The sequence below is a fragment of the Daphnia pulicaria genome, chromosome 8, assembly GCF_021234035.1.
Source record: "Daphnia pulicaria isolate SC F1-1A chromosome 8, SC_F0-13Bv2, whole genome shotgun sequence".
In the NCBI taxonomy this organism is placed as follows: domain Eukaryota; kingdom Metazoa; phylum Arthropoda; class Branchiopoda; order Diplostraca; family Daphniidae; genus Daphnia; species Daphnia pulicaria.
Window position 1 is genome coordinate 8155508 of NC_060920.1, and position 26943 is coordinate 8182450.

The 26943-nt window shown below is 40.1% G+C and overlaps 7 protein-coding genes across 12 annotated transcripts; 4 read left to right on the forward strand and 3 right to left on the reverse strand.

Moving 5' to 3' along the window:
• The first annotated feature begins 191 nt into the window (after positions 1–191).
• LOC124311057 (zinc finger X-linked protein ZXDB-like) lies at positions 192–2652 on the forward strand. Its single transcript, XM_046775332.1, has 7 exons — positions 192–970; positions 1032–1121; positions 1183–1329; positions 1389–1613; positions 1673–1856; positions 1915–2255; positions 2317–2652. Exons 1-7 carry the CDS (start codon positions 326–328, stop codon positions 2509–2511), a joined length of 1827 nt encoding a protein of 608 aa, XP_046631288.1. The 5' UTR covers positions 192–325; the 3' UTR covers positions 2512–2652.
• On the reverse strand, positions 2642–4353 carry LOC124311276 (ATPase ASNA1 homolog). Its single transcript, XM_046775708.1, has 7 exons — positions 4113–4353; positions 3893–4040; positions 3676–3827; positions 3453–3603; positions 3281–3388; positions 3005–3214; positions 2642–2936 (listed from the first exon to the last, which is right to left on the reverse strand). Exons 1-7 carry the CDS (start codon positions 4235–4237, stop codon positions 2814–2816), a joined length of 1017 nt encoding a protein of 338 aa, XP_046631664.1. The 5' UTR covers positions 4238–4353; the 3' UTR covers positions 2642–2813.
• An 883-nt stretch (positions 4354–5236) lies between these two features.
• On the forward strand, positions 5237–6688 carry LOC124311390 (transcription factor VBP-like). Its single transcript, XM_046775863.1, has 3 exons — positions 5237–6152; positions 6210–6278; positions 6356–6688. Exons 1-3 carry the CDS (start codon positions 5664–5666, stop codon positions 6476–6478), a joined length of 681 nt encoding a protein of 226 aa, XP_046631819.1. The 5' UTR covers positions 5237–5663; the 3' UTR covers positions 6479–6688.
• A 383-nt stretch (positions 6689–7071) lies between these two features.
• On the forward strand, positions 7072–8173 carry LOC124311445 (U3 small nucleolar ribonucleoprotein protein IMP3-like). Its single transcript, XM_046775942.1, has 6 exons — positions 7072–7218; positions 7280–7453; positions 7517–7624; positions 7683–7889; positions 7958–8030; positions 8094–8173. Exons 2-6 carry the CDS (start codon positions 7317–7319, stop codon positions 8115–8117), a joined length of 549 nt encoding a protein of 182 aa, XP_046631898.1. The 5' UTR covers positions 7072–7218; positions 7280–7316; the 3' UTR covers positions 8118–8173.
• A 110-nt stretch (positions 8174–8283) lies between these two features.
• LOC124311397 lies at positions 8284–9994 on the forward strand. Of its 2 annotated transcripts, none has more exons than XM_046775871.1 (7): positions 8284–8561; positions 8634–8697; positions 8763–8863; positions 8932–9033; positions 9097–9231; positions 9300–9397; positions 9780–9994. In XM_046775871.1, exons 1-7 carry the CDS (start codon positions 8421–8423, stop codon positions 9811–9813), a joined length of 675 nt encoding a protein of 224 aa, XP_046631827.1. In that variant the 5' UTR covers positions 8284–8420; the 3' UTR covers positions 9814–9994. The 2 variants fall into 2 exon arrangements, with proteins under 2 accessions (XP_046631827.1, XP_046631828.1); XM_046775872.1 differs by having other exon boundaries at positions 8634–8691.
• Positions 9995–10525: 531 nt separating this feature from the next.
• Positions 10526–23163, reverse strand: LOC124310954 (nuclear hormone receptor FTZ-F1-like). Of its 5 annotated transcripts, XM_046775146.1 has the most exons (13): positions 22580–23163; positions 21717–22003; positions 21468–21560; positions 21259–21394; positions 17190–17588; positions 15140–15505; positions 14458–14721; positions 14229–14380; positions 14047–14160; positions 12742–13000; positions 12566–12666; positions 12290–12495; positions 10526–12188 (listed from the first exon to the last, which is right to left on the reverse strand). In XM_046775146.1, the coding sequence occupies exons 2-12, from the start codon at positions 21846–21848 to the stop codon at positions 12349–12351; spliced, it is 2163 nt and encodes a 720-aa protein (XP_046631102.1). In that variant the 5' UTR covers positions 21849–22003; positions 22580–23163; the 3' UTR covers positions 10526–12188; positions 12290–12348. The 5 variants fall into 5 exon arrangements, with proteins under 5 accessions (XP_046631102.1, XP_046631103.1, XP_046631100.1 ...); XM_046775147.1 differs by having other exon boundaries at positions 14229–14377; positions 21717–23159; XM_046775144.1 differs by lacking the exons at positions 21259–21394; positions 21468–21560; positions 21717–22003; positions 22580–23163 and having other exon boundaries at positions 10526–12068; positions 17190–20404.
• Positions 23164–23278: 115 nt separating this feature from the next.
• LOC124311167 (ruvB-like 2) lies at positions 23279–25787 on the reverse strand. The gene is made up of 12 exons (XM_046775524.1): positions 25684–25787; positions 25462–25575; positions 25279–25399; positions 25057–25207; positions 24825–24987; positions 24632–24761; positions 24446–24544; positions 24258–24370; positions 23966–24186; positions 23762–23900; positions 23580–23694; positions 23279–23511 (listed from the first exon to the last, which is right to left on the reverse strand). Exons 1-12 carry the CDS (start codon positions 25687–25689, stop codon positions 23483–23485), a joined length of 1401 nt encoding a protein of 466 aa, XP_046631480.1. The 5' UTR covers positions 25690–25787; the 3' UTR covers positions 23279–23482.
• Positions 25788–26943: the final 1156 nt, after the last annotated feature.

Here is a 26943-nt window from a genome sequence, read left to right on the forward strand (position 1 = left end):
GCATCTACTAGCGGCATCTGGAAACTGGAATGGATCCATTGTCAGATTAAATTCCTTTAAAAAGTAATTAAGAAAATGGAAGGATCCTTTACGCTCATTTTTTAATCTACTACACTTTCATTTATTTATTTTACTCATAAAAGGTTGAGCCGCAGTGAAACGAACAATAATGTTATCTCAAGAGTAAAATCGATTTGTTCAACCTGGCAACGCTGTTTAGTTTGTCATTCTTACTAATTTTTTTTTTCTTTTGTGGCGAAGTTGAAATTTCTGTCTAAATTTGTTGTTCAATTTTCATTATTTGATCGATGCGCATTGTTTGAAAATGGAAAGGTGGTTTAAAACAGATAATGAGCTTGCCAGCAGCATGGAGTACGACCAGATCGGATTGTCTAGCGAAATTAGATCAGCGCCTGATGCGCTTGTTATCTCCAACGATTTTTCTCACTGTTTGGGAGAAAAATTGCCATTAGAACTTTTGACAACTGATGAAGAAGGAGTTCCAAATATTATTGAGCTTGAAGTGCAGTTAGATGACAAGTGTTTCAACACTTCTCATGAAGAAACTGCTGTTTTGTCGACTGAGGAGACTATTCTCTTTGAAGAAGTCCGAGACACTCCAAACATTTTACATCAGGATGAAAGAGAGAACCTAATGTCTCTACAGTCAAAAGTCATTGATATTGTTGAAGAAAAGATTATGTTGTTAACACCACATGAACTTGAGTCCATGAAGGTAAGTGCTCTGGAATCAGATAGTGAGAAAGAGAGTCAACAATCCAAGGTGGAAAGTGGTCCTTCTGATTCAGTTAATGAAGTACACAGTGAAAAAATTCCCAAACCAATTGTGGTTCTTCATGAAAATGAAACATTGTACCTCTGCCCATTTGAAGAATGCTCAAAAGGTTTTTCTAAATTATTTATGGCCAAAAGTCACATTATGACCCATGTTGGAATCAGACAATTTAAGGTATGATCAAATATTCTTGTTTAAATTCTTTGCTATGTGATTTATATATTTGCCTTTCTAGTGTGATGCTGAAGGTTGCTCTTGGTCATTCTTCTCAGAATACAAGTTGAAACGTCACAAAGAATGTCATCAAGGGAAAAAAGACTTTGCTGTAAGATAGCTGAAGGTTTGCACAATCAATTGATAATGATTTTCTTCGTCTATCATTTCAGTGTACTGTTTGCCGAAGGAAGTTTACTACGTTGTACAACTTAAATTCACACAAAAAGCTTCACGATCGACCAAATATATACTCATGTTCAATTGAGCAGTGCAGTTCAGAATTTCAAACTCAGAGAGAGTTAGATAACCATTTAAAGGTAAAACAAACTAAAAATACTGCTTATGTAACACAAACACAGTCTTTCTTCGAATATAGGAGCAACATCGAGAAGTTGAAGCACCGTATGCTTGTCATCACTGTAATTGCGGAAAACGATTCCATTCTTTAAACGCCCTGACCACTCACCTTCGTAGTCATACGCGTGTGGGTCCATTAATTTGCCAGTGGGAAGGTTGTTCCCGATCTTTTGACAGGCCATCTCATTTGGAATCACATCTTAGAACCCATACGGGAGATCGTCCTTTTGTATGTCATTTTGAGGTGAGTTAAGAATTTGGTGATCAAAGGTTAGGAAGGATTCATTGTTTATTTCATCACAGGGCTGTGGATGGGCTTTCCGAACGCCAAGCAAGCTTAGCCGACATCAGCGGACTCATAAGAATGAACGACCATTCAAATGCCCACACCAGGAATGTCATAAAGCTTACTTGAGATCAGAACATCTGAAGCAGCATCTTCTTAGTCAACACCGCGGAATGAAAATGTTTCGTTGTCCTGTTGAAAGTAAGTTTATTTTATTTTTATAAAATTAAATAGCGCAATTAACATTGCGTACTTGTAGATTGTGGCGCGGAATTTACAGCAAGGAGTACCTTATATGTCCATGCCAAAAGACATAATGTTGATACTGCCAATCTTACCTTCCCTTGCGAGCACCCCGGTTGCAATAAACAGTATTCCGGCAAATCCAATCTGAGGAAACACATGGTTCGATGCCACGGTAACCGTTCTACTCCATGCACCGCTACCGTTTCTCCAACGGAACCTCCGGAACTGATTAAAGTAATTGATCAGCCCATTCAAAATGACTACATTGCATTGCTATTGGGAGACGACGAGGAACAGATGTCTGCAGACCGCTCGGTCGTCACTTTCCTCGCTGTTCCGACAGACAGTTTACAGGTAGGAATAAAAATGATTCTTGTTGTGAGATATGGTAATAATTGTGATTACAATTTATTAGGATACTGGATCGGGATCAAATGGAGATTCAAATGTCTGCGTCTTACTTCATACCGGTGGTGGAAGCCATGAGGCCAGTACAAGTTCCACTGGTCACGCCCACATTGTTTGGAGTTGGCAAACAAGTCCCGTGAAAACTGGAGAGGAATGTTCCGAATTTAGTCAGTCGACGATTAACATGCGGGATTTGGAATAATTCGTCCTTCCTCTTGTAAATCTAATATTTCATTGGGTATGCACATTTTGCATTTTTTTTTTCCGCATATCTTATAACACAAGGACAATTTTCGTCTCTTCACAAACTATTGAAATGAATATATACTCGATTGTCTATTAATGCTGTTGTGTTGCTATTGACTTCGTATTGAAAAGGGTAAAGTAAATCGGAAAATAAATTGGTTCTCCTGGATGAAATGCTGAAGTACAATTACAAAATATTTGAACCAATAATGGGTTTTCATAATAATGAAAAAACTCACACTTAACAAATACATATCTTTATTTTGGGGAGTAAGGCTTCAGCAAGTTCTCCGAAAACTTCTTTACTTGCTCGACGCCACGAACTTCACGATCTAGCAAGGGTAAACGTGTGACGTGGAAGTCCTCATATAAGTCGGCAATCTGTAGTAGACAAATAATAAATTCAATTAATAGAACCTCTCACCAATATGACAATAATTGAAAAAAACCTGATCAAGATATTTAGCTTGAAGTTTCTTGCGAGCACCGCATAGTCCGCACGTTTCTCCAGTTGATGTTATTGGGGCATCTAATAATAGCTGATTAACAATAATGTTGTGTGTGTCAATATTTGACTTGGAAAGCTCTTGAACCAGACGTTCTGTTTCGTATAGTGACAAAAACTCTGCAATGCAAACGCAAACGAAGGTAGTTCGATTCTATAGAAAAAAATTATGTTGGTTAAATTCTTAAACAACAAACAACAAGTATTTTGTTTAAATTACAGGATCTTTGAACTGTTCATTTATTTGCTGAATAATTGGTAGCATTTCCTCCAAACGATTAGAAAATATGTCTGTATTAACATTGCTCATGCCAATAAGACCTGATATCTGCAAGAATCAATAAATTAGTTTAGTAATCAAGGTCAAACAATACTTGTTCTTAAAAACTTACTTGTGAGACAAATGGCCCAATTTGCGACTTGAGACGCAAAAGTTTACTGAGCCCTTTCTCTACAACAGAAGGAAATGCAAGCAAACGCAAAGTATGTCCAGTTGGAGCTGTATCAAAGACCACTACAGAGAAGTTCATTCCTTGTACTAACCTTTAAGTACAAAATATTAAATTAGAAAAACACTTTTTAAATGGTTCAAGATCTAGACCAGATTTCTCATACTTCATAACTTCAACATAGCTCATAGCTTCATCGATACCAGGAAATGCACCAAATATTTCTTGCATTAATCCACGGTTGGCTCTCCAAAAGTTGTTTTCTCCTTCAAAATAATCATCTGGTAATTCATTAAAGCCAACATTTGGGTCAATTTCCTAACAAAATAAGTCAAATTAGATAATAAAACTAATAATAAGACTGACAGATGAAAACATTTTACCATTGCAAATAAATTCTCAAACCCTTTCACTTTAGTAGGAACTTTGCTAAACTTCTGATCAAAAGCATCTGATATGTTATGAGCTGGATCAGTTGAAATGATAAGTACAGTTTCACGAACACGAGCCAGCTGTACTGAAAGGCTGCAACTATAATTTCAAAATTCAGAAAATAAAAATGTATTACGAAAATTTCAAAATGTCGAGAGAAAATCATTATACCTGCAGGTTGTCTTGCCTACACCTCCTTTACCACCGACAAAGATCCATCGCAAAGTGGATTGCTCAATAACATTGTTAAGTGTCGGATCAAGCTGAAGAAACTCTTCTTCGATATTAGATGCCATTAGACGTATTATTAGACCTTGAAATAACAGACGGTAAATATTTTTTAAATGATTAGTGAGAAAGCACGCGAATGGACTAGTGAATGGATTTTGTTGCAGACGACACAATACATATTTGACACATTGGCATTTGTTATTTTATAAATCTGGCGTCATTCCTTTTTGGGCGGATATTTCAAATTATTGATTAAAAGACACCATACCCAATACATATAATATAAAATAATATTATGACATCAAAGTATGTTCATTAAAGAGATAAAGGGTTACATTGTTTTTACTGCTTTGGAAGTTGACGAACGGAAGCAGGGTTAGCGAGTTATTAGATATGATTGGATATTAGATGGGCGGATATGGTGCTGCTAATAAATAGAAAATTCTGAGTTTATATAACCCAATAACAAATTAAGTAAACCACAAAAACATAAATCTACTGTCTCAGTAAATCTTGTTATGCAATATCGTTTTCTCCCATGGGGCCATTACGTATAATATTGTACAACAAACTCCAGCATGATAACTAATGGTAGCGATGAAAAATCTATGAAAATGCCTTGAGGTTAAGTTAAAAAGACTGTTGGTGGTATGTTAAAAGAAAAAAAAAGCTTCCGGATAAAAAAGTAGGAGGGTTTAAAATGCTAGCGCACAACGCACGTGGATTCTCAGAATTGAATATTCCCCCATTTGTGGCCTTTTGCTTTGGGGCTGCAGACGTTTTTCCCTGGAGAGGCCTGACGATGTGAATACACATCTAAGTGCAGGTCGTTGATACTTAACTATCATGTTGACGACAGTAACGACAAGAGGTTATTCAACTTGTACAACGACAGGAAATCGCACCATTTTCTTACTGTGAAGTGATTTTAGGTTTCCAAGCGAGGTTTAGGCTTAAGTTGAATTTTCAAAAATTCACTTTTCCTTAACAGAACGCGCAAAAATCTAATGAATTTCAAATGACGTCTCTTGACAGAGGCAGTATAGAATGAAAGAAGAAAAGGTCACTTGCAGGTCAAAACGTATGTTGGTCTCGGCCGTTGGGGATATGAGACTATCCCTTTTTAGCTGAATAGAAAATATGGGTCAGGTTCTAAAGCAGTCATTCGAGGTCATTTATCTCTTGTGAGGTCATTTCACCCATATATAGATGACCCTATCCCACCACTGTGCCACCCAATATTGACGACGATGACCTTGAATAAAGTAAAGGGATGAAACGTGTTAATAGAAAATAGTATAGAGACTACTGTTGGGGGAGTAGGTCGATGACTTAAAACAACTTAAGCCCAGTTGGCCAGTTCGTTGGAAGAAGGTCATGTCATCGACTCGTCGATACATTTCATGGTCGTCCTCTTGATCTTACTACAGTATCGAAATCATCGTCGTCAGTTACTCGAGTGTTATCGACTCGGTTAGAAGTGCTCATTTGATGATGGAGACTAAGAACTCGATCTTGAATGCGTTACTCCAACAGGCCATTTTTAATAGTCAAGGTGTTGGTGCCAACGTTCCCGTGAACTTAAGCATGTCGTTAAACGACGAAAGAAGTGAAGTTACCAGCTCGTCATCGTCGGCCGACGATGAATCGCCCGCCGATTTGTCTAGTCGCAGCCATCACCAACGTGAAGATTCGCCGATTCCGCCATCGTATCAACATCATCCTGACTCATCACAGCTCATGCATGCTATGGCGGCTGCTTTCTCCTTCCAGCGGGATCTGATGGCGCAACAAAACAAGTCTGACCATCTCAATCAATCTGATGCAACAAGTCCGGCCTCACCTGCTGATCCTTCTCACCTGGTTGCCAAAGCCTTGGCCTCGGCCACCACCAGAAGGCCGAGGAGTGAGAAGAAACCTATTCCCGATGATTTGAAGGATGGCAAATATTTTGAACGCCGACGTCGTAATAATCTTGCAGTAAGTGATCTATAAAAATTTCCAAAATTACAGAAGTTAAATTTTCTTTTTCTGAAGGCTAAGAGATCTCGAGACATGCGGAAAAACCGTGAGGATCAAGTTACAGTTCGCGCCAATTTCCTTGAGGTAGGATTTAATATCTAAACAATTTCACTGGTTATTCATACTTCAATTTGAGTGTTTTTTATTTTGTAATTTGACAGAAGGAGAATTCTGTCTTGAGAGCTCAAGTGTCCACTTTGAGAGACGAAGCATTCGCCTTGAAGCAAATGTTATTGCACAAGAACGCTTCCGCCATTCTCCGTAGTCAAGCTGCCACCAGTTGAGCTTACGTTGTGGAGAGAACAAACAAGAACTTTGTCCACGTTATTGTTTTTACCTTTATATTTACCAATGCTAATCCCTCCTGTTTAACTGATTTCTCTTTCGGTTTCAATCCATCACGTCTTTTATTTATCATTTCTTTTTTAGACGTGCTCGTCTGCTATCAACCGACTAAGCTTCACAGTGCCAAAAATAAACGAAATTGAAATCAATTTTTCTCTCGTCGATAATCTTTCAATCATGACCATCCGACCTTGATTTTTTTTTTAAATATTACACAGTTACCCACATGTTGAATACATTAAACAAAGTCCTTGGTGAAGACATCTTTTATCAAGAAACTCGAGTCAGAATCAGTCCTAAATGGAAACGTCGCATGTTTTTTCGAAACGTAACAATGTTTTTTATGTTGGAAAAAACAGGAATTTACGTGGAAGCATATGACGCATATTTTTACAAGCTAGCTGTTGGCGATGCACTTTGAAATAATAAATATTTAAAAATAAGAACGAAGGGCTCGAATATTAGATTGTAGCATGCTGCCACCTAGTACTTTGTTTAACTATTAAAGAGAATTCAGTAATTCAGTAGCCACACACGTGTGAGATTTCCGTCGTCTGCAGATTGTCTTTTTTGTCTGCTGTTTGTAGTTTGTATCAAACTTTTCGAGGGGATTGAAAGGTTTAGCAGCTTTATTCTTCAATAATTAATTTCGGAAATCAGCAACACATCTCTGTTCCAGGTAGAGTACAACGTCATAGAAATAAACTCATCGATTTTTTATTTTAAGAATTAACTCACAGGATTTATGTGCAACGTCTGAAAAACTAACACCACAGAATGGTCCGAAAACTAAAGTATCATGAACAGAAATTGTTGAAAAAAGTAGATTTTATCTCCTGGAAGCTTGACAACAATGTTCATGAAGTGCAAATTCTTAAAAGATACCGAATTCAAAAAAGAGATGATTACACAAAGTAAGTGGACTTTAAATGACAGTATTCTTAAGAAATCATTTTGACGATGTATCTTAATTGCAGGTACTGCACACTTGTAATGCATGTAAAAAAGTTGGCAAACAAGATAAAGGAGCTCGACCCCAAAGACCCTTTCAGAGTGGAGTGCAGCGCTGCTCTTTTGGAAAAACTGTATAATTTGGTTTTCATATAATTTCTGAAGGCTATTTGACTGTCATCTTAAATTTAGATATTCCATGGGTTTAATTCCAACCAAGTGGTCCCTTGATCTTGTTTCCAAAATAACAGCATCCTGCTTCTGTCGAAGAAGACTTCCTGTGGTCATGGTTAGGGCAAAGATGGCAGATTCCATCAAAACTGCAACTACATTTGTGGAACAAGGACATGTCAGAGTTGGTCCTGAAGTGGTAAAAGACCCAGCATTTCTTGTTACCAGGTACTTATTAAACCTTGCCAATTATTGATTGCATATAAATAATTCAGTTACTTTTTTTTATGAATTAGAAACATGGAGGATTTTGTGACCTGGGTAGACTCCTCAGCTATTAAGAAACATATTATGGAATACAACGAGATGGTAATAATGATCATTATTACAATGTTTTAAAGAATTTAATCAATATCATTCCTCTTATTTCAGAGAGATGATTTCAATATGGCTTGACTTGTTTGACGAAATGCAACTTGTATGGAAATACATCCCGTTTTCTATCTACTAAATATCGCTCATTTCCTGTCATATTTAGAATAAAATTAATTCATTTAGTTAGATAAGTATACATTCTAGTTCAAACTTCTCCTCTGAGGTTAATGAGGTTTCCGTAGTGCTTCAAAGGGGGGGGGGGAACCACGGTTAATCTCAAAGGCTCAAACATTCATCGACACGGTAGGTTATTACTAACCCTTAACCGGAAAATTTATACAGTTTTCCATTCACTTTTGATTGAATCACAAGTGTCAAGGAAACATGGCTGCCAATATGTCCTTCATTTGTGTTTGCTTAATATTCATTCATCTAGTTTATTCAGGATTACCTTTAAAATCAACAAAATTCAACAGGCAATCGAAAAGTACATTGCGGAGTTACCAAACTGAATTCTTTAACGAGGTAATGGCTGGTAATGCTCATGCATTTATTACGTTTACATGAAATTGTAATACGTTTCTCTAAATTGTCAAGGTTTTCCAAGACCATTGGGACCGTAAAATGAGAACTCTTGATCCAGAAGCAAATAAGAGTTTGTGTATTTTATTATTCTCTCAATTTTATAGTGGATTGATATAAAGTGTGTTTTATTGTATATTTCAGCTGCTACTTGTGACGCCAAAGCAATAGCTGCCGAAAACAGGAACGCAAAATGCAAACCGCGTCTTTATGTTGTCGCTTTAGAAAAAATTGAAGGTTTCAAGGTAAAGTAATTCTCCAATTAAAACTAAAAAAACGGTTTATCATCCTGACTTGATGAATTTTACACCAGATCGAACCGAGTCATGTAGAAGTCATGCGATGTAAATACAGTAAATGTAGCAGTTCAGCCCAACATTGTCTACCATCAACGACTCAGATACGAAAACTTTCGGTAAGTCGTTTTTTTCCAACTATCTTGGTGCGCATTCTATTCAATTTTTTGTTGTAATTTCAGGTTTATGCACTTAAAGAGCCCGCCTCGAAAACGAAGAAAAATGGTTCGACAACATGTATGCAGATGGAAGTCGAGGAACACGTCAGTTGTAAATGCGGTTGTCTGATTAAGCCGAAAGATTGCCAGAAGCCTGCGGTAAAAAAATATCAATCAAAGATTTATTTTTACCAGTTGACACTGAATAAATTACATTCGTATCCTAGATCTACTCCAAAAACAACTGTCGTTGCGAGTGCCCCAACAGGAGCGAGGCCCATACGTGCGAGCAAAACGGCTTTAAATGGAATCAGTCTATTTGTCGGTATACTACTTTCTCGTTTTTTTTTTTTTTTGGTTCTCTTATATAATGTATACAGGGATATTTTTTGGGTGTATGCAAATCTCGCCAGACTGGTCAGTTCTCTAGACGTAGACAATCTAAAAGAGTTTGCAGCCACTATGTTTTAGTTTGTATTTTTTTATTTTTGGGTGTGTGTGTGTGAATGAGGCGGTGGGAACTGGTTATGGAACGAAGGTTGACTTTATTCTTAAGATAAAACCAAAACAAACAAATTTTATCGATTTGTTTGTACACACATTTATTTGTGACGTCAAGGATATTTATTACGTTACAAATATAGTGATGCATTGAATTTGTTGTTTTGTTTAAATTCTTGTTTCTTTATTTATTTTGTTGTTTTCAGATGTATCCAGAGCTCACCACTGTCTACGGAATGAGGTCAAACTAGACCCATGTTCTATAGAGAGAGAGAGAGAGCTATATCAGGCCCGAGGCCTGGGGACCGACGCCGGTTATACAATCTTTTTATTTTTCCTTTTTCCCATATGGGCTGCCTACAAAGTCTGTCTGTCGTAAGAGTCTAAAAAAAAAAGGGAAAAATAAATAGAAATAAATTTAGTTCTTTTTTAGTAAATATATATTTTTTTGCCCTACGTGTGCAGCACTGTATATGTGTAACTACCTTTGCAAAATCTCTTGAGGGCTGACGAAATTCAACGTCGTCGTCAATGTCCATTAAGCAGCTTGAGTAACTGTATCGTGAATAACGAACTGAACGCCGACAGGAGAAAATCCATCCGCGTTCTCTGTGTACACGTAGAAGATCAGGCAATTCCCGAATGTATTTACGGTGGTTGATGTTATCTCTTTGTTGGAGAGAAAAGGGGATTTCAAAACTTTTTTCTTATGTGTGTGTGTGCGTACCGTGTCCGTGTGTGTAAGTTGTTACCACCGTAAATGGAGGTGCTCGAGGGGGCGATGTCGACGCGCAACTTTCACTTTTTCTGAAACAGCCCCAGGCAGTCACCTACAACAGACTTCGTGATCCGTCGGAATAAGCAGCAGTCGGCGTACCAGTCGGATATTTTTGTTACAAGACAAGGTTTTTTTGTTGTTGTTTCCAAATAAAAACGAAATTCCAAAGACGCATTTTTATGAAAATTCACCGATATATTGGTCATAAAATTCAGCGTGTAACAATTTTTTGTGTTTACCAAGTACAATTTCTGTTTTAATCTTTTTTATAGAGAATTCACACACACATACACACAAAATACAGAGGCGTTCAAATTCAGCCAATGAAACGTAAGGTAGACACAATATTTTCGTCAATGTGTAACATGATTTTTTTGTTGTTTTTTTCAATTCTTAATTTTTTTTTTCTAAATCAAATAAAATTTTTCCCCCCTGACCGCAGAACAAATTTGTATTTTTATTTTTATTTTAAAGAGCCGACATTGGGCGGCTTCGTCACAAGAATTACTATTCACGCAGAAAAGGGAGAAAAATCGACATAGGAGAATTAATGAAAAATAATAAACAGTTTCGTGTGTGTGTTACATGATAACAGAGAGGATTGCATTTCCGGCAGAGAAGAAAAATTGAAGTCTGGCAGGACAAATTTTCTTTTTTTTTATGTAAACGCAATGGATTGAAATTGAAACATTAGCGCACGCAAAACCCAACTCTTTTCCTTTTTTAACCTAATTATTTTTAAATAGTCTTTTGTAGTCCATCCCCATAAACACTGGTTCACACATTCACACTAACCGCCATAATAAGCGGGAGGGAGAAAAAACCGACACGAACCGACAGAGCGGAATGAAAGAAAAATAGAAAAAAAATTAGAACGGTCACAATAGAGAAAGAGAGAGAACCCAATTGAAAGATTTAAATTTTTTTGTGTGTGTTTTTTGTTTGTAATCAATCCCATCGACCACGAAAAAAAAATTCTTTAAAGGTAAATCAATGTCCCAAGAAGATAAACAGACCACATTTTGGTTTGTGTTTTTTTCCTTTTTTTCCCCGGCCGTTCATATTGAAACTGGATCAATCCCAGCTGTGTGTGGATTTGGAATGTAGCCACACTACAATAGCCAAAGATTGGAGGAAGAAAGAAAGAATAATAAACGTACACACACACACACAGAAATACAAAAAAAACAGTTTGGAGAAAACAGAAAAGTGGGGAAATAAACAATTAAGACGATAAATGCTGCCACATTCCCAGTGGGGTCCCCCCCGTTCGGCTCTGATATATTCATTACTACTCTTCAAGGTGAACAAGGGAGGAGCGCGATGTGGCTCGAGTCAACGATCAATAGAGAGAAGATTACACACACACAAGGAGAAAAAAGTTTAGCCTTTTTTGTTTCGTGTTGTTGTTGTTTTACAATTTTTATATGTACAGGGAAGGATGGCTACAAACAATTGGAGGGTTTTCTTTCTTCTTCTTCTTCCTAAAGCCAAAGTGCGTGAGGGACATTTTGTGTGACTCCGTTTTTACTTCTTTTTGCACGAAACGGCGGCAGCAGATCTCTCGTGAGCGTGGTCGAATTTTTTGCTTTTTTCTCAGATTTTTTATTTATTTTTTAAACACCGGGATCCAGAAAATATATATCGACACCAACAAATCTCTCTATCGTGAAAGCCTCTGGCACCGTCGTTGGTTTGGACAATTTCACTCAAAAATCTAAAACGAAAAGAGCTCAAAAACGTCTTGACGCCGCTGCATATTTTGTTTGTTTGTTATAGTTGCGCGAATTTCATTCGAACACTCACACACAAAGTCAGTCACACACTCACATCAAATCTATACGTGAAAATAATTTACAGAAAAAAAAATAACAAAAAATCAGTTTCGGACGAAAGCGCAACGAGAAAGAGACGAAAAAATAATTTCGATTTTCTTACCTGGTGGTGGTGGTTGCAGGGAATTATTTGGTGTCAAAGATGCCAATGATTCCTCCTCCTCATTTCCGCTTGGCGTGAAGCATTTCCATGAGTAGTGTTTGTGTCGGCGCACAACCGTTGAGATGCTTGAAATAGAGATACTCTTCGCCGCGCGACGACATGGCGTGAATGTCGGGTAAGATTGCCAACATTTTAGCAAACTTGTCCTAAATAATTGACATTGTTATTCCCTTCTGTTCCAATCACAATTGGTAGAAACACACGAAAGAATCTTACAGGGATATGAGTGTAGCAGTTAAGCGTGTAGTCGAAAAGAGCTTGCTGGACTTGCTCTTGAGCTTCGACCACGTGGCGTCGATTCATCAATCCCTTGACGTCTGGAAATGGGGTTAACATAAAAATGCTTAAATCACTATCTCTCAAAGAGGGTGGAAAAAAGTATAAAAATATACCTGAATTGAGAAGCATGAGAAATTTGAGACAGACGTAGTCGGGCACGTCGAAACGGATTTCGGTGAGCCGGGCCGTGACGTCGTGAAGGGGTTCGGCCAGCGACGGGCAGCCGAGTAGCGACAACGACAAAAGATCAAACTTTTGACCATTGGGCAGCGAAGATTCGTCAGGCAGGTGATTGTGCAATCGTTGATGTAAATGATCCAAAATCAACAAGTCCGACCAAGCGTGTTGGAGCAATTTCATTTGATCGTCAACCTAAACGAGCCACAGAGATAACAATTGAATTGTATTGCACGACCTTGAAACACACTGAAATATAGCTCATATCGCGTTCTCTCTTTCGTTCGACAGTTGGCGCGCGCGAGATGTAAACCGTGAGCCTACTGACCTCAATTTAGACTTGATTAGCTATCGAGGGTGCGCGGACACACGACGGGAGAGAGAGAGGGAGTTGGTTTTATTGAACGGTGGTGGTGGTGGGGGGAGGCAACGTCGAGTGGATTACGGACGCCCCCGACCTAGTGACCTACTTTCGGGAGCGACGCTATCGACGTCGTCACCAAGCGCAAAAAAACCATACGTTTCTGAGGCAACGGAATGTTACGACGAGATAAAATAATATTTTAAACAAATAAAAACTTCACACACATAAAAACAAGGGAGCCAATCTTTTTTACATTCTGGTTATTGCCATTAGAGCAAATCGGTCGGACAAGTTTTTTTCCCGAAAAAATTTCGCTTTCTATAGAGACGCAGATATGGCAGTCGCTTTCGGTTTCAACATAGACACACACGGTTGGCTAACAAAGGGCTATTTTCCCTTTTGCGGCCGTCCTGCATGAGAGAATTCACGGTCAGAAACGAAACGCTAGCAGGCAATCCTCTCTCTTTGAAGAAAAAAGGGGAATGACGATGTTAATAATTAACTGGTTATGGTAATAGGGTGTAGGTAGCTAAGCTCCAAGGCATCCAATGATGGAATATACACAGTCCAAAAAAAGAAACACACACAAAAGAACGAGCTGATATCTACGGTGTGTGTGTGTGTGTGTGCTAGCCCGTCCCACTGACCTACTCTCTCACGCGGCTTTATACGATTATAATCATCATCATCATAAATAGAAAGCCTACAGGCACACACACACACAACAGTCCTAGACCGTGAGCCGAGAAAAAACTTTCCATTTCACTCGATCCCAAAAGTCGTATACAACTTTTGGGAGCCCATAAAAATCTAATCATAAGCCACTTTTTTAAAGGGGGTTCGATCGTTAAAATATGGTGAAACTCCTTCTTCTTACCTTTAGATCCTTGAAATAGTAGGAATTACGTGCCCAGTCCACTTGCGTAAAAAGGTTCTGGTCCAGCACCTTGCAGAGCAGCTCAAACAAATCCACTTCACACTGATTGTACGTCTAATGGACAATTAGATCATTTTAATTATGATGTCATTAAGATGAATGAAAATGAATCAAAAACTTACTTGACTCTGTAGAAGACCGAACAGGGCACTCTGCCACTCTTTGTCGTCGAGAGACTGGACGAATTCGCGGATCAATGGTGGAACTTTGGCTCCGCTAACCGATCCAGCTCCTACATTGGGACCGTTGTTGTTGCCCAGCATGGTGTTACCTGCTTATCGACCGGGATAATAATAAACAAAATGATTACCGTGTAATAATAATTGAGAATTGGGGGGCGTTGGATTTTACCGGTCAAAAGTCCCTCGAAATGGAAGGTTTTGGGCGAGACGGATGACGTGGAGGAATGCTGTTGAGGTGTAGGAGCGCCTCCTCCTCCACCGGACGGGTGATTATTTGGAGAAGGAGTGTGCGAATGAGAAGGACCCGCTCCTGATGTGGTGCCCATGTTGTTATTATTATGGTTATTGGTATTGTTGTTATTGTGCGGTCCTCCAGATCCCGATCCAGGTCCCATCGAGCCGTTCAACGAGCCCAATGGCTGGCCAGAAGGTCCTGATACATGTTATGTAATCAAATAATGAAAATTTTGTTAAATTCTTGCCGGATGAATGTTCCTTTTTAGCGGCAACATCATTTGATCTTGTTGTTCAAATTGACCCAATTGGTTTCTAGACTTTTTATAATTTTTATTTTCTTTGAAAACTCATTCGATTCCCCCCTTTCTTTTGTTAAAAGGTAACAAAAGACTCGATTGGATATCGGAAACCCTTTCCCCTATAAGCCCCGAGAGCGTCAAATTGCATTGGGGTCAATCTCTCTAGATGATGGAAGAACAAATCGGACACCCAAAGCTAGATCAGCGTGTCCCGAACCAACAGCTAATTGGTGTAGGGATCACGAGGGGAAATAAAAATCCGCCAAATGAGAGGCAGAAAACAAGAGATGAATTATATAAAGACGGGGGGCTGACCTGGATAGCCGAGTGATGCGGCCAGTGGACTGGGGCTGGAATCGGGACTGGATGTCAAAGAAGAAACTTGGGCGATTTGAATCTCGTGTTTGACACCACCGCCACTGCTGCTACCACCTCCTCCACCACCGTAGACGCTGCTGCCGGACGGAGAATAGCCCATGTCCGTGTACATTCCAGACGATTGTCCGGCTCCGCTGTTGCTGTTGTTGGGCGATGGATTGCTGTTGTTTCCTCCTCCGTTGTTTCCACCTCGAGGTGTCGTCAATTGGCGTTCGCGCATCACCTGCAACTTGCGCGCCCGATCCCGTTTGTACATGGGTCCAAACTTGTTCCGTCCGCCGCGCATTCGATCCGCTCTCACAGCTATTAAAAAATTAAATTAAAAAATTGATTCAATTATTTACGATCGTCCTGAAATTATATTAGCGTGACGAGTCAGTCGGTGAGAAAGAAACGTCCCGCACGGATGACTTTTCAGGTTGGGCCGTGACTCATCAGCACACGAAATATATATACCTTTCATTTATTTATTATTATTATTACATGTCGTCTCCCACCGAAAAAAAAATAGGCTAAATAGATAGTGTCTAATAGATGTAACAGGCCACATCAATTTCGCAATAGGCGCACAGTCGTCGTCGGTGGTGGTGAGAGTCCGTCGTGCACGGCCTCCTCCCGACGACGACGACGACGACCATGACCTACTTGGCTAACAGAAAGAACTTGGGGACGGCGTTGCCAACTCGATTCTCTCTCATCTCCTCCATTCTCTCTCTTTTCGGGTTCGAAAGGGGAGAGAGAAGGCTCCATAGAAAGACACACACATAGAAAAACTGAAAGCCCAGAGAGAGAGACGGGTGTGTGTGTGTGTGTGGTGACCTACTTTTCTCTCTCAAACAGATTTCAAACGACTGAGGGGAACACCTCCTATACACTATTGGCCGGATAGGGAGAGAAACAACAAAATTGTCAAAATAAAACATTATTTTTTCTCCCCTTTTTTCCTTAAGGGCTATACAAATTTTTGACATCCGTTGGCGATTAAACTGATTGTCGATATCGAAAAACTCCCTACTAATTAAGATATTTAAATTGCAATTCTTTAAATTAGTTTGTTTTTTTAAGTTGAATTTCAACACATTCCCGTAACAAAAAAATGTTGAGAAATTCGAATGCGTGTGTGTGTCTATATACTCTATCTTCAAGCGAATAGCCCGAGGGGACGTGAGGCCAACTTTCACTTGTGTGTGTGTGTGTGTGTATGCGTTTAGGCCTATTCTTCTCTCTCTCTCTCCCTCTCACTATATATACCAGACGTATCCGCTGGCTCTCCTTTTTTTTCTTCTTATATAAAATTCCTATCCGAAGATGCTACGAAAGAACAAAAAAAACAAACGCCGCAAGGTTTGAATCTCCCCTTGGATCAAATAGATCCAAACGGACACACTTTCACTTTCAGTCTCGTTTGTTTTTTGTTTTTTTTCTTGTCTTTTTTCCAACTTGTGTGCCATTTTCTACCCGAGTCTGTAAAACAATTTAACACGAAAATTAAGATCAATTTCGTGATAACCTTGAATCTCTACCACCACCGACTTTGCGGACTGATTCCTCGGCATTTTCAGTTTCTTGGAAGCGTGTCATCAACAAAGGGAAAGTGGAGGGGCAAAATTTCCCTACACACACACACATACACACACCCAAAAAAAAGAGAGAGAGAGATGGTTGGGTCTATAGGGATTCTATTCACGTTCCCCTCAAATCATAAAAAGAGAAAGGGACCCCACCAACCAAGACCCTACAAACAATTTCTATGGGACCTTTCTCCCCTTGTGGTCATCTTCCCATTTGGGTACGTACAATTTTTTGGGTTGAAACAAATCTGGAAAAATATATATAAAAATAACAGTTGACAATCAACCCACTTTCCCACGACCCCTACACACACACACACACATTAACCGATTGTTTTTTAACGGCGCGGGAATCGAGGTGCGTGAAAGGGAAAACAACAACGTGACCCCGATAGACGAAATAAAAAAATTATTACCTTCGAGTTTCATGCCGACTTCTAGGCACTTTTGGAATCGGCAGTAAGGGCACCTCTTGCGTTGTGATTTGTCAATGTGGCAGGATCGATCGGCAACGCAGGAATAGGCCTTTTTGTTCTGAACGGTTCGCTTGAAGAATCCTTTGCACGATTCGCAGGTGAGCAGTCCGTAATGATAGCCGGAGACTTTATCGCCGCAAACTGGACACAATTCTTCAATTCCTTCCTTGGTGTCGGGTAAATCGTGCCGTCCTCCACCAGTGGACGATCCTCCTCCGCTGGTTCCAGGAGGTAACGAACTGGGTCCAGACAAGGATGGAACGATGACGATGGGATCCATGAGTGGAGACGGACTAAGAGCAGCGTTACTGCTGGCCGCGTTGCTCGTCTCGTACTCGCCTGCGTTGTTGGGATTGTAAATGCAATAGGAATCGAGTCCAGTCAGGCCGACTGTCACGCCCACACCCAATAGATTGCCGCCGGCCTCGACGCCACCAGAGCTCAAGTGACTCATGGCGTAGCTCATGGCCGCCGACGAGCTACTGTTGTTGTTGTTGTTATTATTGCTACTGGCACTGAACGGCGACAGGGTAGAAGCGGGACTGGACGAGGCCATTGAAAGAGAAGCGATCGACAATTCAGAATTGGGAGAGCTCAGCGTCCTGTGATGCAGATGCTGGGCTCCGGCTAGGTGGTGGTGGTGATGATGATGGATTTGCTGTTGTTGTTGTTGCTGCTGTTGTTGCTGCTGCTGCTGGTGGTGGCCACCAACCATGTGATGATGATGTTGGCCATTAGGTCCTGAACCACTGTTTGAACCACCACCACCACCACCACCGTTGGGACTGTGTAAACGTTCGATTTGGACGCTGACTTGGTCGGTATCGACAGACGGGCCGGACAAATTAATGAAACCGGACGAACTGTTGTTTCCCAGGGGTGCAATAGCTGCGAGATCCATGTCAACTAGCATCTCAACCAAGTGACATGGAAATTCCCCCCCAAAAGAATTAATAATTTGGGCAACGCAGCAGACGCTCACCAGAGGGCTACACACAACACACCTGTTGCACCACCACTGGTACACACACAAAAGGTGCTATACAGACAGAGAGAGAATTGTAATCCTCACACACACACAAGATTCCTGTGCTGCGTGTACGAGTGAGAGGGAAAAGAAAAAAAAATTGAGGACAAGTCTCACACACACACACACACACACATACACTATAGAAACCACCTGGCCGCTTGGTGGCGTTGCTGAGCTTCGAAAGCGAAAGTTGACCGCAATTCCGAAACACACTGAGCTCTACTATTGCTGCTGCACATGTGATGACAGAGAGAATATAAATGTGTAGAACTTCTTATTCACACACTCGACGACGACGACATGAGGCCACACTAGCACTTTAGTTTGATAAAAATGGAGCTATAATTGCCAACACCGACTTGTCAGAGAGATGGACCCAGACTGAGGACCAACAGTCTTGAATGGCTCAGACTAACCGAATGGTGGGCGGAACTGTGTTTGGTTGCAGGAGGCAGGGGTCGAAAAAAAAAATTTTCTCGACAAAATACGTTAAAGACACTGAAAAAGACACGTCCGATCGGACGCGTGTTCTGCGAGAGAGTCCCGACACACACTGTCTATCCTGTCTGTGTGTGTGTGTGTGTGTGTGTGTAGCGAGGAGGAGTGAAAGTGACTCCCCGCTTCAAGAAGAAGAGAGAAAAAAGGCACCAAAAAGAGGTGGGTTAGACATTACTCCGCCCACCACCTCGTGTCCTACTTTCTAACCACCACCTCTTCATAGCAGCAGCAGCAGCAGCAGTCCTCTCCCTTTCTACTACATCATCTTTGTGATATTTTCTATCGACTATTTATTTTTTCGTCAGAGAAAAATATTCAAATGAGGGGAGGATTTTGGGTTTTCATGCAAACGACAAAAAAATAAAATTTTCGTAATTTTTCTTTTATTTTTTTTTGTTAAGAAATTATTTCCAAATGAATTCCAATTATCTTTTAGTTGTGACCCCATTATTTTGATGTGAAAGAGTGGAGAAAAGAATGACGAAATCAGTCACGTTAGAGTCTGTAGGGAGTCTTTTTATCGGGACGATATCAAACAAAAGTGAACGTGATTGCAATAGTGACCCCGATACCTAGTGTGCTACTGCACTAGACCTACTTTCCAACCGCACGGTGTTTGGGTAGGGAGACCTCCTAAAAGGTGGGAGAGAATGGGGGGGGGGGGGTAGCCCTGGGGCCAGTGGTGGTGGGGGGAATGCTGCAATCTGGTTTTCTATATATCCCGCCGTCGTTTGCCTTTATGCACGCTCTAGCACACACACACACACAACCGGCCCGCCGTGCGCACGCGGGCTACCACAAAACTTTCCCTTTTCATTCGCACGGCCGCCATTTTTCTCTCTCTCTCTCTCGTGTGTGTTTGTTTCTATTATATAAATAAATTTCTGCGTGTGTGTGTGTGGACTGTGGGTCCAATGAAAAGAATGCGCAGCGTATATTGATTCAATGGCGTAATTTTTAGTCAATTTTTTCTTGGCGGCTGGACAAATTGTATGACTGGAAAAAATATACAAGAGCCAAAACGAATAGTTATTTCTTATTCAGAAATTTTAAGAAAAAAGTTGTTAATTTTTTAGCGTGAGCAAATGGGTCGCCACGGTTTGCGCCGGCGCATCGGTTGACGTCACGCCAAAAATTAAAAAAAAAAAGAAAAGAAAAAATAAACTCGACGCTCACGCGGGATTCGCCTTGACCTACTAACACCCTGCACTAGACCTACTAAAATAAGATGTAGAAAAGAAAAATAAAACAAAAGCGAAACTGCTTTTTCTCGACAAGACACGTACGTATGTGACCCAACTCCTTGGGGGAAATTCCGACCCCCATTCAGCGCGGAATATTTTTGGCACTAGGATTATTTACATTTGAATTCAAGTTAATTTCTACCAGTTAAACATATATCTCTTGCACAAATCTTACGCATTTCTCAAGATAGATTAGCAGGTAATTTGGATGGAAATGTTTTGTTCTAGAAAACATTAAAAGATCATTGGCTGCTGCTAGGAAAAATCGGATCAACAGAAGTAGTACTACTAATGACGAGAACCTTGAAATGGATAATCGACATCCAATAGCTACGCAATAAAATGGGAAATGTTGTAATAATAAATTTGGAAAAAAAAAACAGATTTCAATAGAAATTTGAAATTAATGAAATATGTCATATCAGGAATTTTTCAAATGACTAATTTACGACTTTCATCTTTTTGGGTGGGGTGGGGGGGGGGGAATTATTTAATTTCTCAGAAGGTTACGTGATGAATTTCTCCTCTCGTGAAGAACGAGATCAGAAATTTTATGGAACGAGTGAAATTTAATGTAAAGTAGGTCTAGTGTAATGGGTCACTGGGACAGCTCCCAACGACACCTCTTTCGCCATATCGATTTTTCCTTTCATTTCAAGGCCTCGGTGGTAGCCAACAACAACAGCACAGACAGTTAATCACGAATCGAGTCGCATTTAACCCGTCGACGTGAAGTGCTTCATCCTTGAAAAAAAGCTGGTACCCTTATGAATATCGGGTTGCAATTGAAGGTAGAAATGTAGTATTGTTTTTGGTTGGGTAATATTCATTTAAAGCTGCTGCTGCTGCAGTATACGTTATATGTGTATATACACTTATTCGATTGTCAAGAAGTGGGGTGGTGGGTGGGAGATTTGAGGGGGCTGACCCACTTGCCTCATTCCCCACTGACTTTGGCACTACTTTCGCTTTTCCACGCTTTCTTTTTTCGACAGCGAAATGATATTTCTTCTTCGTTCGTTCGGGAATGGCGCAACTTTTATACGTAGCTGAATTGAAACCATGCATTCGGGATAATGCCAGTTTTCAAATCGATTCAAGATGGTAAAAAAAATACAAGAGCGTTCAAGGTTTTCGGGGGGGATATCGTTCGTTCAGTGCCAGTAATCATCATCCCATATTAATTATTTAAATCTAAATTGAAAGCAGATTGAAAGAAGAAAAAGTTAATAAGAACCGTGTGGCGAATCTTGTTGGAGCTGGATCAGCATCAGGTGATCCTGGTCGTCGGGATCGTTCGACTGAAGGCAGTTGGTTGTTGATTCGTGGGCGGAAAGAGTTTCGTCTGCTGACGACTGGATGGATTCACGTTTCTGCGGGAAATTAAGACAAACTTCCATCAAGTCCGTTTTATATTTTCATGAGAAATGGCGAATGTGGGAGAACCTGCTGCGATAGGAAAATCATGGCGTGTGCCGAAGACAAACGGAGTTCTTTGCTCAGTTCGGCCGACGATTCCGACGACGACGTCGACGACAACTGCAATAACATGAACGAAACGAAATAAACGTGAATCACGCAATTTCCATGGCGACAGTTGTGAAAAATCGACCGGCGTAATATTGATTCGAGAATCGGCAATCACATCAGCCTAAAATAACGTGTGCAAGTAAAACGTATTTTCAAAAGAGGAACCTGCGATTGCTGAGACCCGTCGGTGCTGCCATCTGACGGCGATCCATTGCGGTCACGCCCGACCACTCCAGCCGACGACGTCAGCTCCCTGAACGAAGGCAACAAAGCTGCTGCTTCTGCTTGACATTCCATTATTCTTTTCTGTTTTTTTTTTCCAGTTTCAGTTGACAGTCTCTTTTATATCAATTCGATTTCAATTAGAAAATGAAATTGAATTTTTCTTATTTTTCAAACGATGGGAGATCCTACGACGATTCATCAAGGTCGTTATTTGAATGCATTTCAATCTGTTGGATGTGGATGTGTCAAGTATGTTGAGAAAGAAAAAACAGAAACAAATTTAGGTCGCTGGGTCGGTTGGTCAATAGGTTACGCGATCACACACACACAGACGATCAAGAAAATCCCGAACTTTAGCCAGTGGCCATTCAAGATAACGACTCGACATGTTTATAATATTTAGAGAAAAAAGAAAGAAAAGATGGGAAAAGACACAATGATAGATCAGTGTGTGTGTATATATAAAGTAGTAACGTGGCTTAAAAAAGAAGAAGCCTAGAGTTTCACTTTCACTCGAAAATGGAATGGAAAGAAGAGAGAGAGAGAGAGAAACGGTTAAAAAGTCGTAGAGTGGCAGAGAAAGGAATAATAATCGTCGTCGGTTGGAAGCTCCCCGAAGCTGAAACGACCCTGGGGCGATGGGTATATAGAGACCCCACAACCAAACCAACCACTTGTATGTCCCACTGACTCACTGAAAATAACAAAATAAAATATCACACAGACAGACACACCATTCACGCTCTCTCGTTGAAAGAGAAAATGACGGGATGAAAAACGAAATAACTAACAACACGACTCACTTTTTACCCTTTCACGAATGTCATTCAACTAAAAAATTGTGTGCACACAAAGACTCGCCAGGATTATATGTACGAAATCACGTTGAGTTTTTGTTTTTTTGGTTTTTCACGCGGGACGACGTTACACACTGAACGATGGAAATAGGCACAGTTTTTCGTCGGGGTGTGTACGGAATTTTTGGATAATTTTCAAAATAAATTGTTTTGGTTTTCACTGTGTGCACACACACACAGCTCGCGAATACGGTGGCGTGTGTGTGCGGGACTGCTGCACGACTGAAAATGTAGGTCAAGGCCTCGCTCTGCAGTGAGCCAGGACTCTCTCACGAACCGAATAGTGTGGGCGGCGTTGCCGAAAAGTCTTTTTTCGCCTCCTCTTCTGCTGCTGTGTGTGTGTGCTGATTTCCCTTTTCGCTGGCTTTACTTGCGACGGATTTGACACGAAATTATTGCGGGTGCACTCACGGACGACTGAGGTTCGGGAGCGACGCCTTTACCTCACCAGGTGATGCGTCTCTGATTGGGATGCACCTCTCGAGGGCTCGGGTGTTGGCGGGTTATACATGGTGGTAACTTCTTTTTCTACCCTCCCCTTCTTTTTCGTGGTAAAAATTACTTACACAAAAGTCGTAACAAACGGACGCAAATAAGCGACGAGTTTAGGACATTCAGAGCCACCTATCAACCGAAACTAGCAGCTTGACCGAAAGTGTTTTTGTATTTTTTTTCTTCTTTTCGGGTGTACACAATTATTACGAGGCGGGAAGAAAAACAGTTTAAACAGTACGTGTGAGTGTAGTTGTTTGTGTTTGGCGTCTTTTTTATTTTGACGGGATTATTTTATAGACGATACAAATGTGGAAAAAAAAAGCTTTTTCATTCAAAGTGGAATTTTGAGCTAAGTTATGATGTCTCCATGGCGACGTCAGATTCTATAAAAATGTTATTTTTCAATGAATACACAAAAGAAACTCTCAGACGTAATGATTTAGGTACTTACTTGGTTCGTCCTCTTCGTTAAACATGAATTCATCTTGAATGTCCTTCAGATACTGGGTGGAACGGGTTTCATCCAGGAATAGCGTGTACGCCTTTTTAATATCTTCTACGGCAATCTGTTTAGATAAGAGCATAAAGCAAATAATTAATAACGTGCTGCCTGAATACAGTCTGAATACCAACCTCCATGGCCTTTCGTTTGCGAGCTATGAGATTAGCAACCGTGATGAGCTGAATGGCATAGCGTAAGCTAGTTTCCAAGGAAAGCCTCGTCAAAACGAGTAGAGCATCTTCCGTCATCTCGGCGTCTTCCTCTTCGCACCTGTGCAAAGAAAATATCAATTAAGGTAAAGCCAACGCATCAAATAATTGAAATGATAATTTTACCGGATTTTCAGAATTTGCTTCATTTCCTTTTCCACGTACGGCTGCGTGGCAATTATCACCATCCGATCGAGCAAATCAATTGGGATGCCGTGGGGACTTCGATATTTGGTTCCGCGAATTTTAGTAATTCCACGATTAGTGGCCATAATCAACACTGGCGCCATATCATCTTCCAGAGCACGATTCAAAAATGAAAAACATTCCATGTCTAGCATGTGCACCTACGTCGAGACATGACGGTACGAATAAATATATGCAGGAAGGAGAATGGTATGAAGATTTAATCACAAACTTCATCAATAAATAAAACTCCCGGGACGATTTCCGCTTTGCCCTCTTCACGCCATTCGGCGACTTTGCTATTGATCTGGTCCCGGACTTCGGATTTGATTTCACCAGTATCCCCTATTGAATGCAAAACAAGAGATTTAATTTTGTAAACTTTCAAGGTCGGGAAATTAAAAATGTATGTGAGCTCACCAGAGAAGAGGGCGAGAAAACCCTGAGTTCTGCTATTGATTACGTCAATCTCGTGCAAGGTGACGGTGTGAGTCACTTCTTTCCGCTTTTGTAATTCGCCTACGTAAATAGAATAGGAGTGGTGTAAGAATATCGTACGATGTCGTCGCAAACCACTTGACCAAAACTGGAATTTAAATAATATACCTTCGGGACACTGAACAAATCTGGTTTGCGGTCCAGTTGCGTCGTAATCCCTAGCCCTAGTGAACGATCGTCCAAGTTTAGAGATCTTGCCAGTGGCTTTGTCGATGGTAATGACGTCTCCGGCTTGGGCCTGCATCACACACACAGAAATGTATAAAAAATTGAAAACCCTTTTATCACACAAATTACACACCTTTTCCTTGATGAGGGATTCAATCATTTTGTTGCCCAAATCGTACACAGTTTCCATGTCTGTTGTCTTTAATGTCAGCTTTCCTACTTTAGCACCAGTTCCGGTAGCAGGTCTATCAATTTGGACTTCAACAACCTCACCCTCAATGATCTCAGTTTCTTCTCTGTTGAAAACAAATGAGAAACAATGTTACAAGATTTCTAGTTTGAACAAATTTTGAGTTCACATCTACTTGATTCGAACTCCAATAGATTTTCGAAATGCTTGAGTTAGAGCTTCAGTTTTGCTCATTTCAAGGCTGTAGATTTCCGATCCGGCCATGGATGTGAAAGGTGTGTTGTCCCCGAGAGCCTGTGCCATACCCATGGCAATTGCAGTTTTGCCTAAAAAGTAAACCAGAGTATTATAAACCAAATAATGGGATGCTTATTGCAGATTTAAAGACAATGTTAACCTGTTCCTGGCTGTCCAGCAATCAATACTGCTCTCCCCGCAATTTTTCCTTCTCTAATCATTTCCAGTACCACACCAGCAGCTCGTCGTGCTGTCAACTGGCCAACCATGCCTTGGGACACCTAACAATCATTTTGATATGTAACTTTAGTACAGTTCTTTAATTCAAATTATTCAAAAGTACTTCTCTTGGTTCCAAAGCATCATCAAGTCCAAGACCTCGAATGTGAGAGTGAGTACCGATTCGTTCAATTCGAGAGAATTCTCGCACTTCTGCTACTTTAACTGATGGGATCGCCTAGAACATGAAAGGATATGGTCCAGAAATAAAAAAGCACACAAGGGAAACGGAAAAATTAGCCATTTTATCCAAAATAAAGAATTATAACACGTGTAGTTATATTACCGCCATGATTTGCTTTTTACAGTGCGTTGAGTTTCCTATCCTTCCCGTTCAACGCCGGTGGTAACCATGGAAACGGTTTTGAATTGATTGCTCGCTTTACATTCTTTTTTAAAGCATAAGTAATATTATACATCGATGTTACATATTTTTAAATTAAATTCTATGAAATTTTAAAACATTTATTGACTTATTTACTACTTTCCCCAAATCTTAAAAAAATGATCAAACATGGCAATGCTGATTTTAGCTCCAATTTTCAAAGGCATAAAAAGGAGCAATGGTTTCTAACACAAGCTCATTTGGGATTTGCTAGCCTAGAAGCTGACTGAAACACATCTTTGGTGTCAATAACTACTTCAACGCAAACGTAATAATTTTTTTTTTAAGATTTGTTACGCATATTATTCGATTATGATTGTTTTACACAAACCAAATTGAAATGATTAACCAATGAAAATTTTAGAAAATGTGGAATTCAGAATGTTATAAAGTAAAATTTGTTGGATCAGAGACACGTGCATTTCCAGGACAAAAACGTTAAGTGAATTCAGCGTACATTGAGTGAGACATAGACTTTGAGAGATTTTCATTTTTTTAACGGGGATTCCCAAACGGGAGAGAAAGACACTTGTGTTACTTTTCACATGGAAAAAAATATAGCTCGATTTTTGTAAATTTTCATTCTTTTGTGGATGAACAGTTTCATGGTTGACATAGTATTTTGGCAGGGTTGTTACTTTAAATTTAAATAACGAAACAATTATACATTTTTGATTAACCGGGGTTTGCTGTCGCCGTCTTCCGTAGTGTAGGTGTTATTCCGCCAGTAAAGTAATCTAAATAGCCGAGCAAAACGAACTGAACACTGTCCTTTACCAATTTGCCAGCAAATTTGGTTGTTTTTCTAGGCAAGTCTTTGTCCGAAAGCTAAAAATGGGAAGTAATCGTTCAAAGCATTTATTAAAGAGACGATTTAAAAAATGTATGCAAATCAATTTGCCATTATATTCATTACGTACTATGTTGTTGATATATATAATCCTTCGATGAAAATTGCCGCGAAGTCCCAAAACGTGATATTTGTCAATTTTTCTTCCTTCTTCCGCAAAGTTAATTGAGGGTCTGGCTTGTACTACTTCCAGCCGATCTGCAACCTCTCGTATGTAGTAATTGTTCAACGAATGATTAAGAATTTATTAATTATTTCGTAAAACAAGAGGCTTACCAAAAACAACAAAAGCAGAGCTCCGAATAACAGAG

Bases quoted from the DNA above. Each gene is read 5' to 3' on its own strand.
- LOC124310954 (XM_046775144.1), bottom strand. From the start codon at position 18,162: ATGCTAGTTGACATGGATCTCGCAGCTATTGCACCCCTGGGAAACAAC. The intron at 15,506-17,189 runs GTAATAATTTTT...ATTTTTTAATAG, and splicing joins AGTCGGCATGAAACTCGAAG to CTGTGAGAGCGGATCGAATG. The intron at 14,161-14,228 runs GTAAGTTTTTGA...ATTGTCCATTAG, and splicing joins TCGGTCTTCTACAGAGTCAA to ACGTACAATCAGTGTGAAGT.
- LOC124311390 (XM_046775863.1), top strand. From the start codon at position 5,664: ATGATGGAGACTAAGAACTCGATCTTGAATGCGTTACTCCAACAGGCC. The intron at 6,153-6,209 runs GTAAGTGATCTA...CTTTTTCTGAAG, and splicing joins GACGTCGTAATAATCTTGCA to GCTAAGAGATCTCGAGACAT. The intron at 6,279-6,355 runs GTAGGATTTAAT...GTAATTTGACAG, and splicing joins TTCGCGCCAATTTCCTTGAG to AAGGAGAATTCTGTCTTGAG.
- LOC124311276 (XM_046775708.1), bottom strand. From the start codon at position 4,237: ATGGCATCTAATATCGAAGAAGAGTTTCTTCAGCTTGATCCGACACTT. The intron at 4,041-4,112 runs GTATAATGATTT...TTGAAATTATAG, and splicing joins GTAGGCAAGACAACCTGCAG to TTGCAGCCTTTCAGTACAGC. The intron at 2,937-3,004 runs GTTTTTTTCAAT...TGTCTACTACAG, and splicing joins AAGCTAAATATCTTGATCAG to ATTGCCGACTTATATGAGGA.
- LOC124311057 (XM_046775332.1), top strand. From the start codon at position 326: ATGGAAAGGTGGTTTAAAACAGATAATGAGCTTGCCAGCAGCATGGAG. The intron at 1,330-1,388 runs GTAAAACAAACT...CTTCGAATATAG, and splicing joins AGTTAGATAACCATTTAAAG to GAGCAACATCGAGAAGTTGA. The intron at 2,256-2,316 runs GTAGGAATAAAA...ACAATTTATTAG, and splicing joins TTCCGACAGACAGTTTACAG to GATACTGGATCGGGATCAAA.
- LOC124311445 (XM_046775942.1), top strand. From the start codon at position 7,317: ATGGTCCGAAAACTAAAGTATCATGAACAGAAATTGTTGAAAAAAGTA. The intron at 7,625-7,682 runs GTATAATTTGGT...TCTTAAATTTAG, and splicing joins GCTGCTCTTTTGGAAAAACT to ATATTCCATGGGTTTAATTC. The intron at 8,031-8,093 runs GTAATAATGATC...CTCTTATTTCAG, and splicing joins TTATGGAATACAACGAGATG to AGAGATGATTTCAATATGGC.
- LOC124311397 (XM_046775871.1), top strand. From the start codon at position 8,421: ATGGCTGCCAATATGTCCTTCATTTGTGTTTGCTTAATATTCATTCAT. The intron at 8,698-8,762 runs GTATTTTATTAT...TGTATATTTCAG, and splicing joins AGAAGCAAATAAGAGTTTGT to CTGCTACTTGTGACGCCAAA. The intron at 9,034-9,096 runs GTAAGTCGTTTT...TTGTAATTTCAG, and splicing joins CTCAGATACGAAAACTTTCG to GTTTATGCACTTAAAGAGCC.
- LOC124311167 (XM_046775524.1), bottom strand. The intron at 24,545-24,631 runs GTATATTATTTA...CTATTTACGTAG, and splicing joins ATTTGTTCAGTGTCCCGAAG to GCGAATTACAAAAGCGGAAA. The intron at 23,512-23,579 runs GTAAGTACCTAA...ACATTTTTATAG, and splicing joins TAACGAAGAGGACGAACCAA to AATCTGACGTCGCCATGGAG.